At 42.6% G+C, this 15,017-nt stretch overlaps 1 protein-coding gene across 2 annotated transcripts in view; it reads right to left on the bottom strand.

Annotated features, from left to right (window-relative positions):
• The window catches only part of GTF2F2 (general transcription factor IIF subunit 2), a 122,671-nt gene that overhangs the window by 89,133 nt on the left and 18,521 nt on the right, over window positions 1–15,017 (bottom strand). Inside the window, exon 5 of one of the 2 annotated variants that reach the window (XM_069970529.1) lies at window positions 2,559–2,594. The exons of the other annotated variant lie outside the window; for it this stretch is intronic. Within the exon in view, the coding sequence (XP_069826630.1) occupies window positions 2,559–2,594 (36 nt within the window). The remainder of the gene's footprint in view (window positions 1–2,558; window positions 2,595–15,017) is intronic. 2 annotated transcript variants of the gene reach the window in all.

Consider the following 15,017-nt stretch of genomic DNA (forward strand, 5'->3'; position numbering starts at 1 on the left):
ATATTTGTTGCAGTGCAAATTCAACAATCTAGAAAGAAATTGCCATGGTATATGTGATGACTCACAGGTACAGAGAAACCTGCTCAGTAGCCAATTTACATGTACATTACCAGTGGTAAAATTTCAGTTTTCAAGTTGGGGCTACACAACGATTGCCAGTCACAACCCCTTCACACATGTATGTGAATGAGGTTCCATTGTGAATAATAAACTGCAATGGCCCCACAGTCACAAAAAGAATCCATCCAGGATGGATTTGTTGTGGCCAATTGTTGCACCACCACCGCATTCAATTCTGTGTGTGGAGGAGTCACTGGACAGGCAGTGGAACGCAGTAATTCCTGGTCATGTGACCGGGAATGACTGTGTAGCCTCAAGCCTTAATAGAGCAGAGCCTAGACAGAGCTGCAACTATGGGTGTTGGGTTAGAATCACAATGGATTAAAGAGATTTATGGTGCGTTTACACAGAGAGATTTATCTGACAGATCTTTAAAGCCAAAGCCAGAAACAGACTAAAGAGAGAACAAGGCATAAAGGAAAGACTGAGATTTCTCCTCTTTTCAAATCCATTTCTGTCTTTGGCTTCAATAATCTGTCAGAAAAATCTGTCTGCGTAAACGCACCATTATGACTCTTAGGTCACCCCTCCAGTAAATTTTTGGGGTAACATTTTTAGGGTCTCATTAGCTGTTTCGACACATTTCCACTGTCAAAATACAGGTTCCTCAGGGGCAAATGGTGAAGGAGATTGTCGGTAGAAATATACCACCTCAGGTAGTGCAATGTAGGTACAAAAGATAAGAGTTGGAACAGATCACAGTGTAGCAGATGTCCAACTATGACCACCAACACTAACAATGTGCTAGTTAATAAAAAAAAAAAAAATAAAAAAAAAAAATAAAAAAAAAGGCTAATTTAACCCTATAAATGTGTCACATATTGATACAGATGACAGCAAAAAGCAGCCTATAATTGGTGGAGATGGATATAACTGTATATGCTAGGTGGGGTATAAGCCACCATACCACTATTTCTCCTTAAATTCTTTATGGCCCCAAAAATTTCCCAAAAGCATAAAGCTGGTTGTTTGGTAGTTACCTATCTAGGGTATCAGTAATTATATACCCTCCTATACTAGACCAGCCAACAGAACAAGTTACTTACGATTTATATGTCAGCTATATGGGCTACAGAGTGCAGACAGCTGGCCTTAAAGGGAACCTGTCACCCCCCCGTACCGGGGTGACAGGTTCCCGACCCCCGTTAGAGACCCCTATACTTACCTCATCCCGCCGGGTCCCGCTTCTGGATTCGGTCGGGTCCCGGAGATCTCAGCCGCTGCAGCCCGGCGCGCGCGCTGAGAGATGAGTCCAACGCTCATAGAGAATGACAGGAGAGTCCAGCGCTCCGTCATTCTCTATGAGCGTTGGACTCATCTGTCAGCGCGCGCGCCGGGCTGCAGCGGCTGAGATCTCCGGGACCCGACCGAATCCAGAAGCGGGACCCGGCGGGATGAGGTAAGTATAGGGGTCTCTAACGGGGGGTCGGGAGCCTGTCACCCCGGCACGGGGGGTGACAGGTTCCCTTTAATAATGCTGGAAAATGAGGACAAGCATTCCATTACAGTGAATATAGCACATTCTCAGCAACGCCGAAGGAAATAGGTCCTTGAGAGTAAAGCGATTTGTTGGGAAAAATAAAAAAGGTTGATTCTGAGAACTGTTAGACTATTCATACGTCAATATTCCTTCATCAGGTGCAGGATAATCTGTTATTTCACAGCGGAAAATATAATTCACAAAACCAACAGAATGCCAGCAGATCGCGACTACAGCTAGATAGATGAAAGACCATAAAGATATTCCATACATAAGGTTAATAAAGGGAAACTGACAGCACAGATATGCATATATTTCCAGACGCCAATCACAGGAACACTGTATACTTACTTTTGGCAATGCTCTGTGATCCAGCTTCTTTAGTAGACAAGCGTCTTTATTTTGGGCTGACAGTGTCACAGAAGTGTGTCTGTGACACTATGAGCGCACACCGTACTCTCTGAACGCCCCCCCCCCCCAGGGCGTTTGACAGCGGGGGCCAGCCCGAAGACACAGTGGCAACCGGAAAGCAGGGTGTGCTCTGGCCTATCCTAAGGATACAGCATCAATCATTTTTTTTTCTAGAGAAAAACCCCTTTAAGACTTCTTCCTGCTGGACCCACTTGTGGATTGGTAAGCAAAAAAAAACCTGCATTAAATACATCAACTCTCCAAGTTCTGCGGACAGCTCCTCTGATGCTTCAGCGAATTATTTCGTCAGGCTGAGCAGACTAACCTGGACAGGTTTTTGTTACAGGTGTTACAAACAGAACACCAAGCAGAATGACATTAATATATCAAACATGGTCATCAGGTTTTCTTCAGGCCATTTCATGCTAATAAAAAGTGTAACCTGAGGAAGATGTAATAAAGTCATCTGTCTATTAGGACGTACTGTGCTGCCCATGCCAGCCAACCAACATCCAGCACTAGTAAAATGAAGAAACAGAATGCTTACCAGTTGTCCTGTTCTCAAGCTTTTCATCAGTTGGACCTGGAGAACACACAGCACATGAAACAATTACAACTTGATTTTTATAGTACACTCTAGTGCCTCGTACCTAAATCTCCATTCAGAAAGCTAGTCTGCCGCAAATGGTGAATTATGCTACATTTACACAGGACGATAATTGGCCCGATCGCACGATTAACGATTTCGCAAGAACAATGTGTTTTCCATAACGATCAGAGTTTAGAGGGAACAATAGATCGTATGGAAAAATCGTTTTGCGATTGCAAAAGCCCGCCCGCAGCCCGGCCCCCGCTCCTCTGCAGCCCAGCCCCGCACCCTACAGCCCCCTGGTGGCGAGCGATCGAGCAGGCGTAGGGGGCTGTAGGATACGTGGCCGGGCTGCGGGGGGCGGGCGAACTTTCGAGACAACCGTTTACACGAAGCGATCAGCGAAATTTTAGCAACGACCAACAATGATTTGAGAACTTGTTCAAAGATCAAAATGAGCGATTTCTCGCTCGTGGTTTGATTGTTTGCTGCGTTTACATGTACGATTATCGTTCGAATTCGATTGTTATCGCGCAAATTCGCATGATAATCGTTACGTGTAAACGCACCATAAGACTATCCAGTCCAGTCTGACAAGGTGCTCTCTGCTGCCACCTCTGTCCGGGACAATAACTGTCCAGAGCAGTAGAAAATGGCCACAGAAAACCTTTACTGCTCTGGATGGAGGTGGCAGCAGGGAGCACCGTTTCAGACCGGAAGGAATACACTATACAGGACACACAGCTAACAAGTACTGGAAGGCTTGATATTTTTCTGACACCAGTTGACCAAGATATCAGCGCAGGATAACAAAAAAATGGGTATAATTCTTGGATGCTTCGATGGGCATCCACGCAAATAAGTTTCCTGCATTGCAGGTTTTGTGTCATTTATTGCGAAGGGGTGAAGCAATGTCCCAGATGTTGCCTGCTATTTCCTTCAACAAAAAGGGAACATGAATGGCAATTCATTCTTTGTTTGGGGGGGGGGGGGGGGGAATGGACTGATGAGCTATTGACAGGACAAGGCATCAGTCACCAACCACCTGTTCGGTACCCACATTACACAAAGAACATTTGTCTCCATCCCCTTTGCAGCAATGGCAACCTGTAACTGCAGCTCAGTTCACACGTAAAAGGGGAAGTCTGGGCAAAATCGATTTTTTTTAACAAGTGCCGGGGTGGGGGAGGATAAAAGAAATAAAGTGCTCTTACTTCCCTAGCTCCAGCCGTGGTGGCCACATCCTGGTCTGAGCGGGGACCCGGATCATGACCAGGAGACCTCTCGACAAAGGTTCTACCTGTCTACACCAGGAGACCGTTTCCTGCTACCTAATCCATTACATTGTCTACTCTCTTGCTGCTATGCATTTGCACTTGGATGAGCTTTTTGCTATATAATCGTAGCTTACTCCTGTCAGCGCTCCTTGTGCTTGTTGTTTTACGTATCATCAGTTGCGGATCATTATATGCATGTCTATTTTTTCCCTATTATGCTTTCCATCATCAATAAAATACATTTTCTTCTAATTTTCTATTAATTTGAGTGGTTCAGCTTTTTTCATTTTGGTATTCTGCTGTATTATTAGAAGCAGCAGTGCAAGGCACTGCAGTATTACCCTGAACTCTTTAAAGGGAACCATTCACCCCGTGGCCCCCGGCAGAAACTGACATACAGTGACATAAAGGTCAATATACTTACCACATCGCTCCCGGTCCCGTCCCGAATCCAGTTGTTGACACGGAGAAATTGACGATTCTTCTTCTCGCGCCCATTATGGTAATGAGCGCCGCCGGGTCCGAAATCCAGCCTTCTCCCCGCCTCCGACACTTGATTGACGCCAGGTCCTCTTCCTCCTCGTCTTCTTTCTTCTCGCCGGATCCCGCGCAGGCGCCGTGACAGTCGTTTTCGGCGCATGCGCAGTTCACAATTGAAGCCGCTCCGCAGCTTCACTGTTTACTGCACGTGCGCCGATTGGCTCGAACACGTATCCTGTTTACCGCGCAGGCGCAGAACAGGTGACGGGACCATCGCAGCGGCGCCTGCGCGGGAATTCGTCAGAAGACTGAAGACGTCAATCAAGATCCAGGAGTCGTGGATGGGCGGCGACGAGAAGAGGACCTCATGAATAAGTTGGACTTGTCAACGATGTAAACGAGCGGCGATCTACTAGATTTACTACTTTACTGGGCCTATTCCACGGCCCGAAGATCGTTGAGCGAGGGCTGCAAGGACATCGTTACCGATGTCCTTGCAGCAGCAGTATTACATTACCTGCAGGTCTTCTCCGCGCTGTCTTCATCCCAGGGTCCCGCGCGCTCTATCTTCTGAATGGCCGGTCAGCTGACAGGCCACACTCAGCCAATCACAGGCCGCGGCGGTCCCGGCCTGTGATTGGCTGAGCGCTCCGTCAGCTGACCGGCGATTCAGAAGATAGAGAGCGCGGGACCCTGGGATGAAGACAGCGCAGAGAAGCCCTGACAGGTAATGTATGCTGCTGCTGCTGTCAAATCGTTGGTCGCCCGCCGCACACCGCTATTCAACCGTAGCGATGCGCGGTGGAGGAACAATGATTTTAGGTCTGGCCCTAAATGAACAATCAGCCGATGACACGATCGGCTGATCGTTCTCTCGATTTCACCGAACGATAATCGGCCGAATCGGGCCAAATGGGGCCAATCCGGTCGATTATCGTTACTGTGGAATAGGGCCCAAAGCCAGGAAAGGACTAAAAAAAAAGAGAACAGGTAATAAAGAGAAGATTGAGATTTCTCCTTTTCAAATCCATTCCTGGCTTTGGCTTAAAAAAAAATCTGTTGGGGTAATAAGGCCCTAAGGCTGGAAACTGACACGCCAACACAGGGACCATGCACACAAGGGGACACACACCTAACCCACACATCCATTCCTGGCTTTGGCTTCAAAAATAAGATAATCTCTATGTGTAAAGTCTTGTGGTTGTTGGAAAAAGGAAGTCACAGATGTGTTGCAGAATTGTTTGGGTTTATTTTTTGTACCGATAAGGATTCCTTAGTGTTATCGTATAACTTGTTGTAGTATAGTCTGTATGCATGCCTTTTTTTCCTCCTTTATGACGTTAGTACTATGGCTAAGGCATTTTGACCAGCACACTGATTTTTATATCTGTTGCTGCCCATCTCTTTCATGTTTTATGCAATACTTTGTATAACAGTGAACTTTTATTGGAAGCTTAAAAGGGTACTGTAGACTCAGCTATGTTTGTCAGTCACATAGGGAGTAAGTGGAGTGACGGCTGAGCATCACAGTCACTAAATTCCCTTGCAGGAAAGGTATTCTCAGCCCTGCCCCCCATAATCTTCAGTGGGGGTCCCAGGAGTTAGACCCTCACAGATTAGCTAGTTACGCCCACCCAATGCTATTTAATGACTATTGATGCATCAAAAGCTGAACAATCATCATCAACACCACAGAGCACATTCAAAGACAGGAAAGGACGAGATACATATCTGAAAAGCCACTCACCCTAAAGAATATAGAACTAACCATCACCCGCTTTCCAAACCAATAAAATAAGCAACAATGTCTTTAACTTATATTTTCTACAAATATAATTTCAAATGAGAAAAGTTACTATAATTTTTGTCCCACTAACCACAACCAAAAATGACTCAGCATGGGTAAATGGAAATAAGCACTTTGGCAATCAATGCTCCGCTCTCAGCGTTCCCTACTGTTCCATTCTCTCTACATCTTACAAACATCCACCCTACAGCATGAATGAACTGTTTAACATTTCCCTTTCTAGATGTAATCTGCACAGGGAGAAACAAGCTGTTTTTAACATAGTAATTTCCCATAAAATAGTAGTAATCGCAAACCTTCAAGTAAAAAGCACTTTAATTAGCAAATTTCACATAAGTCTGCTAACGCATTAAAGAACTTAATCGGAATTATATGGAATAAGGGAAATTTAAGATGGGATTTATTTCCAATTAACCACATAAATCCATACAGATAAATGTTACTACATTACAGTCATGTCTACAATTTGTCTCCTAAATTTACCTGGAATAAGGATAGAGAACATAAGCATTTAATTGTAATACGAAGGCAATTGTTTCACTTTGGAGTCAATGGGGGAGATTTATCAAACATGGTGTAAAGTGAAACTGTCTCAGTTGCCCCTAGCAACCAATCAGATTCCACTTTTCACTCCTCACAGACTTTTTGGAAAATGAAAGGTGGAATCTAATTGGTTGCTAGGGGCAACTGAGACAGTTTCACTTTACACCATGTTTGATAAATCTCCCCCAATGTCACTATAAAAAAAAAATAAGACTATAGAATTAAAATATACCTTTATTTCTGGTATATAGTGGACAATATGTGCAACACATAATGCAAAGGAAACCAGTGCATGTATGTGTTCGCTAACTAAAGTAAAGGTGGCGTACAATGCGGCTTCTTACCCTGAAACAGTAGATATAACTAATTTCAATCCAATGCCGAGATATAAGCTTTAAAAGTTTTGTGCACAGGGCTGTTTGCTGGACTTTTGCAGCACAGGGAACTCCCTCTGCACTTTATCTCCAAATTAGCATAAAAGCTTCTTAAAGGGGTTATCCAGCGCTACAAAAACATGGCCACTTTCCCCCTCCTGTTGTCTCCAGTTCAGGTGCGGTTTGCAATTAAGCTCCATTTACTTCTATGGAAGAGAGTTTCAAAACTCCACCCAAACTGGAGACAACAGTAGGGGGAAAGTGGCCATGTTTTTGAAGCGCTGGATAACCCCTTTAACTCCTTACACCTACAGACCCAAATTAGCCCTAATTTTTTGCGCCACTAATTGTACTTTACAATAGCAGAGTTAATTTTTCAATAAAGTATGCTGTGAAACCAGAAAAAAATTATTTGTGCAGTGAAATTGAAAGGGATTTGTTTCATTTAGCGGGGGTTCTTGTTTACGCCATTTGTTCTATAGTGAAACATCTTATATATGTTCCTCAAGTCTGTACAATTACAATGATATGTAATTTATATAACTTTTATTTCATTTGACTGCTTTTAAAACATTAAAACCTTTTAAAAAAAACTAAATGTGCTTAAAATTGCTCTATTCCCATCCGTATAACGCAGTTACCCTTTGGTCTATCGGACTGTGTGAGGTGTAATTTTTTGCGCCATGATCTGTACTTTCTATCGGTACCTTGACTACGTATGTGTGATTTTTTTTAAACACTTTTTATTACAATTTTTGTGGATTTGAAGTGATAAAAAAAGCGCAATTTTTCCCTTTTGCGCTTGTTATGTTTGTTTATTTACTTATTTTTATTTATAAAATGGGAAAAGGATGGTGATTAAAACTTATTAGGGGGAGGGGATTTTTATTAATAATTTTTATTTTTTTTATTTTACTGTATACTTTAACTTTTAGTCCCCTTGGGGGATTTTAGTATTACTGGAGTGATCTCCAATAGAGATCACTGCAGTATACTTAATACAGCAATGATCAATGAGATCAATGCTGTATTACTCTGGTCTGCAGCAGACCAGACACATTGATTGCTGAGCCAGGATCAGCGTCAGTGCAACGCTGAGCCCCGGCCCGGCAAGCAGAAGTTGTGGGGGGGCGATCCCCCCACTAGACACCAGGGAAATTGGGAAATAATACAATAAAATGCAGCTTTCCGTTTTGACAGCTGCATTAAAATGTATAATTAACCAGCACGGCGATCGGACTGCGCCCGCTAATAGCCGTGGTCCCGGGCTACAGACAGCACCTGGGATTGTGGCGGTTCAGAGCAGGGTCGCCGCGTGGCCCCCCCTCTGAGCCAACCCTTCCGCACCAGGACGTAAATGTACTGACTGATGCGAGAAGGGGTTAAAGCAATTCTGTACTGGCATGTGGCCACCCCCAAACCGTAGGTACTGCATTGAAGAGGTCGGCCTTTCTGATAAGGTTTTGTTTTGTTTTTAAATTTTCAGTGCTGCATGGGGGGGGGTCAATCGGGTGTGACCTAGAGCATCTATGCGCACTAGGGCTGTGGGGCTGCACTGGCAGAAAGGCCCACCCTCAAACTGGACACTACATGAAGACCTCTACAACGGGGTACCGGTGGTTTGGGGGTTTGAGTCACTTGAAGCCTAAAGGGAAAAAAAAGCAGGTTAGGAAGAAGGTAGTTTCTTACTTTCATCCTCAAGGCCATCTTTCTGTTATAAATTTGATTGCTTATAACAGATCACTGATCTGTTAGATATATGTTTTGCTGGTAATGTATGCCACAGGCAAACTATAAGCAGAGAGGTCACAGCAGTCAAAACTTTATCTTTTGTTTGCTCTTAGCATTCATTTCTAAGCTTCGCATGCCTTTAAAAGCAGAACAATTGCTGTGTACTAAAATGGTAATAGGTGTGTTCAGATACAAAACAGAAAGTACAATAAAATAAATCCAGATCAAATTCTAAAAGGTAACAGTCTGTTCTTCACTGGGGCGGAGGTTATGCTCACTGTACAACACACAGTACTCTGATTGACAGCTTATAAATGAATGTTATACTTCACCCACCGAGGTGCATAAGTTAGATGGCCCATAAGACACTAATAAAAGGCTTTAAAGCAGTACCTTAGTAGTGGCTAAGTAGCAGTCACAGATCAAAGCCATAACATGACAAACAGTGCTAGCTAAAAGTATTCAGTATCTGAAAATTGTATTTAAATAAAGCTATCACCCCAGGACATATAACTTAGGAACAGCGTCATCACAAACCGTTCTGGCTTTAGCCCATTTTTGCTTAAATTACCCAAACAGAACGGTTATCTGTTGCTGCAATTATTACTATTATTTTTTTAATGGCTGAGACTGACTTAAAAAAAAACAAAATAAATAATTAGCTCACGTATGCAACCAAAACTCACGCGCCAGATTTCTCCCAGTTCCCACTGAATAGCACTTCCTGATACACGTCTCAAAATATAGAAAATGCTGCCTCAGCCAACCACTGTCTGCAACAGTAACATCTCAGCCAATGACTCGCTAAGGAGGCACAATCTACATGCATTGGAAAGTCATCAAGAAGCACCAGTTAGGGCCAGTTCACACAGAGTAAAATCAGCGGAAATCCGCGGTGGAGAGCAGTCTGTTTCAATGGGACAATTTGTACACCTCCGCTAACGCGACCCCTCCGCTCAAAGAATTGACATGTCAATTCTTTGAGCGCAGAGCGACGGCGTGCAAGCCCTCCCATAGACTCACTGTGGGAGACTGAGGCAGGTGGAATTCTGCTGCTTTTGCTCCGTGTGAACCAGGTAACATCTGCAGTGGGGAAATCAAGCAGTCAAGTGTGGGTCATATTTTATTTATTTTTTTAACAGTGCGGGTTAACCTCTGGTTCATGTTCTGTTGATATGGTCATAAAGTATACAAATACCCATAACTTCTCTTTTAGGTAGCATAAAGTAGGTTACTAAAATCCTACATTATCTACACAGCTTCTAAATAAACCTGCTAAAAACTATATGATGTGGCTTTTACGAGCGATTGTAACTACAAACAAATGGTGTACATACACCAAAAGATTTGAACAATTAACAATGATTTTATGGTCAGCTCAAAAGATGTGATCAACGACATACAAACAACTTTTCATTAGTCGTTTAACCCTTAGGCCGCCTACGTGTGTTCAGAGCGGGGCTGCGCTCTGAACAGGCGCGGTCCCGGGTGCCACTCGTTGCCCGGGGCAGTGGCTATTAGTGGGCATGGTCCGATCGCCGTGCCCGCTAATAAAGTAATCGGATGCAGCTGTCAAAGTTGACAGCTGCATCCAATTATTTGAATGCAGCCATCCCAGGTGTCTAGTGGGGTTGATCGCTAGTGATCTACACATCCTCCTCCGTCCGGGCTCAGCGGATTGCTTCCGTCTGCAAAAGCCGGAAGCAATCAAAGTGCCTATAGGTCCATTTACACAGAAAGATTATCTGACAGATTATCTGCCAAAGATTTGAAGCCAAAGCCAGGAATGGATTTTAAAAGGGGAGAAATCTCAGTCTTTCCTTTATGACCTGATCTCTGTTTATAGTCTGTTTATTATCTGCTTCAAATCTTTGGCAGATAATCTGTCAGATAACCTTTCTGTGTAAATGGACCCTATCTCATCGATCTATGCAGCATAGATCTCAATGAGAGATCAGAGTGCTTATACTAGAAGTCCCCCAGGGGGGCTTCTAGTATAAGTGTAAAAGTAAAAAAAAAAAAAAAAAAAAAAAAAAAAAAAGTGTTATTAATAAAAAAAAAAGCCCCCTCCCCTAATAAAAGTCAGAATCACCCCCCTTTTCCCATGTTATAAATAATAATAAACAAACATGTTTGTTATCTCCGCGTGCGTAATCGCCCGAACTATTAATTTATCACATTCCTGATCTCGAATGGTAAACTGCGTAAGCGTGAAAAAATCAAAGTGCAAAATTGCACATTTTTGGTCGCATCAAATCCAGAAAATTGTAATAAAAAGCGAACAAAAGTCGCATATGCGCAATCTAGGTACCGATAGAAAGAACACTTTATGGCGCAAAACATGACACCTCACACAGCCCCATAGACCAAAGGATAAAAGCCTCGGAATAGAGCGATTTTAAGGAACGTATATTTGTTAACAATGGTTTGAATTTTTTACAGGCCATCAGATACAAAAAAAAGTTATACATGTTACATATCGTTGTAATCGTAATGACTTGACAAACATATGACAAGTCAGTTTTACCCCAGGGCGAGCGGCGTACAAACGAAAAAAATAAAAAAAATGCGTTTTTTTTTTTTAATTTCACCACACATTGAATTTTTTTCTGGTTTTGCAGTATACTTAATGAAAAAATTCAGCCTGTCACTGCAAAGTACAATTAGTGGTGCAAAAAATAAGGGCTCATGTGGGTTTCTAGGTGAAAAAATGTAAGTGCTATGGCCTTTTAAGCACAAGGAGGAAAAAATGAAAATGCAAAAATTTAAATTGGCACGGTCCTCTAAGGGTTAAACACGGCCTCAATACACACAGAAAGATTATTGCTTAAATTCAATTGATAACTTTTCACACAATCTTTTCGTGTAATTGGGCCTTTACACACATCTATTGCTGGCCATACTAGCATAGCTGCATTTCCATGTTTCCTTTGCCGCCTGTATGTAATGGACTGAACCGTCAAAACACCCTGGATCATAATGCATTATGTTGCAGTTAGTGCCGAAACAAATAAAGCTTTGTGCTACTGTACTGACACAACTGTGTAAGCACAGTAGTGCAAAGACTTCCGTTTTGGAGCTCACTGCATCATGAAGAATTATGCTGCAGGAAGTTCCGGCATTCCAGTTCGTTCCCTACAGACTAAAATAAATAAATAAATATTGAAATAATTGCTAGGATTGCTTAGAAACAAACGAATCACAGCTATTACTGCTACTTGTAAACACAGCTTAAATAAAACTACTAGATTAGACCAAAACTGATAATTTCACATAATCAAAACATTTCATTCTCTTACAATTGCAAAGTCCCAAGCCCCATTCCACTAGGACACTGCAATTTATCACTGGCATGTAGAATTTAATGTCAGTGATTGGCTGCATACAGCGGTGTCACTGTAACACTTCTGCTAGGCAGTCCACAGCGGCAGAGGGAGGAGTGAGTATATATGTCCTGCATTGTTATGAGAAGGACTAGACTAAACTATAACACAATCTTATGTTTTCTCTGCAGGGCATGATGTAAATTTAAGCCTTTAAATTACCACATCTCTTTATTCTATATTTGGACATTACAAATGATCAGTTTCAGTAAGTTCTCCAGCACAAGTTATTCATCTAACCATGCAATGAATACTACAGAAAAGGTTATTTCTAGAAATGAGCGAAGCAGCCGAAAATTTGTTTCACAAGGTTTGCAACATTTGTGATTTGAATACAAATGAATCTCATTAAAACAGCCAAACTATAGGAGCTACTGTTCTAAACTGGGACTCTTCCAAAGTAGCATTTTTCAACATATGTTGTTGTTACAGTGTCAAAAATTTAAAAATGACAATTTAAAAAAAATGTCACCCCGCGGTCAATCATTCAATTTCCGCCATGGACAGCAGTGGACATTGGTGCATCAGCGGCAGAAAAGTGGGAAATCATTAAAAAAAAAATTTTATTCTAAATTTTATAAATTTTTCAAAAAATATATAACTGGCATAACAACTGGCAACGGTCGGTGCAAGGTTCCAATTGTTTAACACAAGTCAACAGATGAAATGAACATATAAATTACAAAATCAGCACAGATCTACTAAGTTGTAGAACCACAGCTCCCTATAATTAGAGAACCAGAGTGCCATCGTCAGGGAGTGAGCTAGCACTCAACCAAGTAACAGGGGGAAAAGAAATAGAAAAAGGGAGCTAAAGAAGCTCCTCACTGAGCCATGAGGGAATTATATTCGTCCGTGTCTGTAAACCAATCCCAATAGAACCAGGTCCGAAAGAAACGGGAGGCAAGATTGTGCAGTGAGATCTTCCATTTGTTTAATATCTTCAACTTTGCGCAACCACATGAGAATCTTAGGGGGATCAGGTTGTCTCCATAGAGCGGGGATACACGCCCTTGCAGCATTGATCAGATGTCAGAGTGACGATAGCTTTTGAGAGGGATGTCAGACACATGCAAGAGGAAGAAGGATGGAGAAAAGGGTAAACTGTAATCCGTGAAGGACATGCCAAACCTCCTTCCTAAAAGGAACAGGTTTAAAAAAGCTCCAAAACGTATGTAAGATAGACCCTTCTTCACCACAGTTCCTCCAGCAGAGGAGATACTTCTGGGAAGATGCGGTGGAGTCGAGTAGGAACCTGGTACCAACGGGAGAGGACTCTGTACCCTGCCTCTTGGAGGTGAGAAGAGAGGAGGAGTGCGTACAAGTGTATATCCGCTCAATCTGTGCCCTAGAAAAATTAGCATCTAATGAAAAATTTTATAATATACATTGAAACAGAAAAAGTAGCATCTAGATATTCTTCCCATGCATTTAGAAAATGGAGGAGGTGGTTGCTCCGGTGGAGAGCCCAACATGGCACAAAGGAGAGAAAGAATGACTGAGAGGTCCAGAGCCGAGACAAAGGCTTTCAAATTGTGTAGATGACTGGGAAAAACAGGAAGGAGTAAAAAGAGAAAGGTGGAAGTGGTGAAGCTTTAAGGCTCTCCAAAACTCAATAGGAGGAGTGGAAATCATTCTAATAAAACATTTCACACGTTCCAATCCCCCTTCAAGTACCCTTTCAGCTGCCCTTGTGTGGCAACCTTTGTCTACCAAGTTATTTTAAGTGCCACCAAATTAAAGGACAACTCTGGTGATTCTCTCTCCCCCCCCCCCCCCCCCGGTAATTAAAACAAATTATAAAAATATATAACTTTGTAATGTACTTTAAATTAGCATTTTGCCCCCCTTCCCTATCCCCCCCCCCCTCTCGGTACCCAAAGTAATAAAACACATATGTACCCGATTCCTGTTGACCAGGTGTCAATGATGTCTTCACAGAGGGCCAGCTCCACTGTGAGACATAAGCAGATGAATGACAGCCTGCTCAGCTCCGATTGGCTGAGCAAGCCGTCAGTCATCTGACACTGCCAGCTGAAGAAGAAGGAAGTGCTGGGAAGAAGACGCCGTTGACGGGAGCTCAGGCGACCCGCGATCGTCTGGAAATCTGAAGAGAGACCGACCTAGGAGTGAGGGTGATTTTTTGCCACACTTGGACATTTATTTTTTTTTTGGGGGGGGGGGGGGGTGTACACAGTCTTCTTATAATATGTACCCAGCAAACAGGGACTTGCTATAATTCAGAAACCACTGATTTGTCACACTGCAGTAGTCCCAGTACACGTGGTTTACTAAGCACCAGGTTTACTAGGTACACTGGACACTGGCTGCACAGATGTCACAAAAACGTGCCCACAATCCAACCTCCAACCCTCTCCTCTCTGTCCCTATCTCTCCATTATTCTCTCTCTGCTCTAATTTTCTGCTTCACAAAACAAAGCGGATTGGCATCGCGGACAAATCTTGCTTTGCTCATCTCTAGTTATTGCGTTAGAATTTTTTTTTTTATCAGTCTATTTTACTATTTTTTTTGTATACTAAGAAGAAATGACCTTACAGTAGCAGAAATGTTATCCGAGATCAATATTCTTAAACGTTCCAAGGTGATTCATCAAATCTTTAAATCTGTAAAGCTGTCACTGGTGTCTTTATAGATAAGATATTTATTAGATAAGAGTTCTTGTGTAGCACAGGTAAAGGAACATCAGGCGATGCTGAACTAAAAACACAGCTGAGCGCTAGTACAATAGTTTCCTAATTTTCACATAAAATAGGAAGAAAGAGAATGAATGGCAAGTCTATTCTACCCCCCAACATGACCT

The sequence above is a fragment of the Dendropsophus ebraccatus genome, chromosome 5, assembly GCF_027789765.1.
Source record: "Dendropsophus ebraccatus isolate aDenEbr1 chromosome 5, aDenEbr1.pat, whole genome shotgun sequence".
NCBI lineage: Eukaryota > Metazoa > Chordata > Amphibia > Anura > Hylidae > Dendropsophus > Dendropsophus ebraccatus.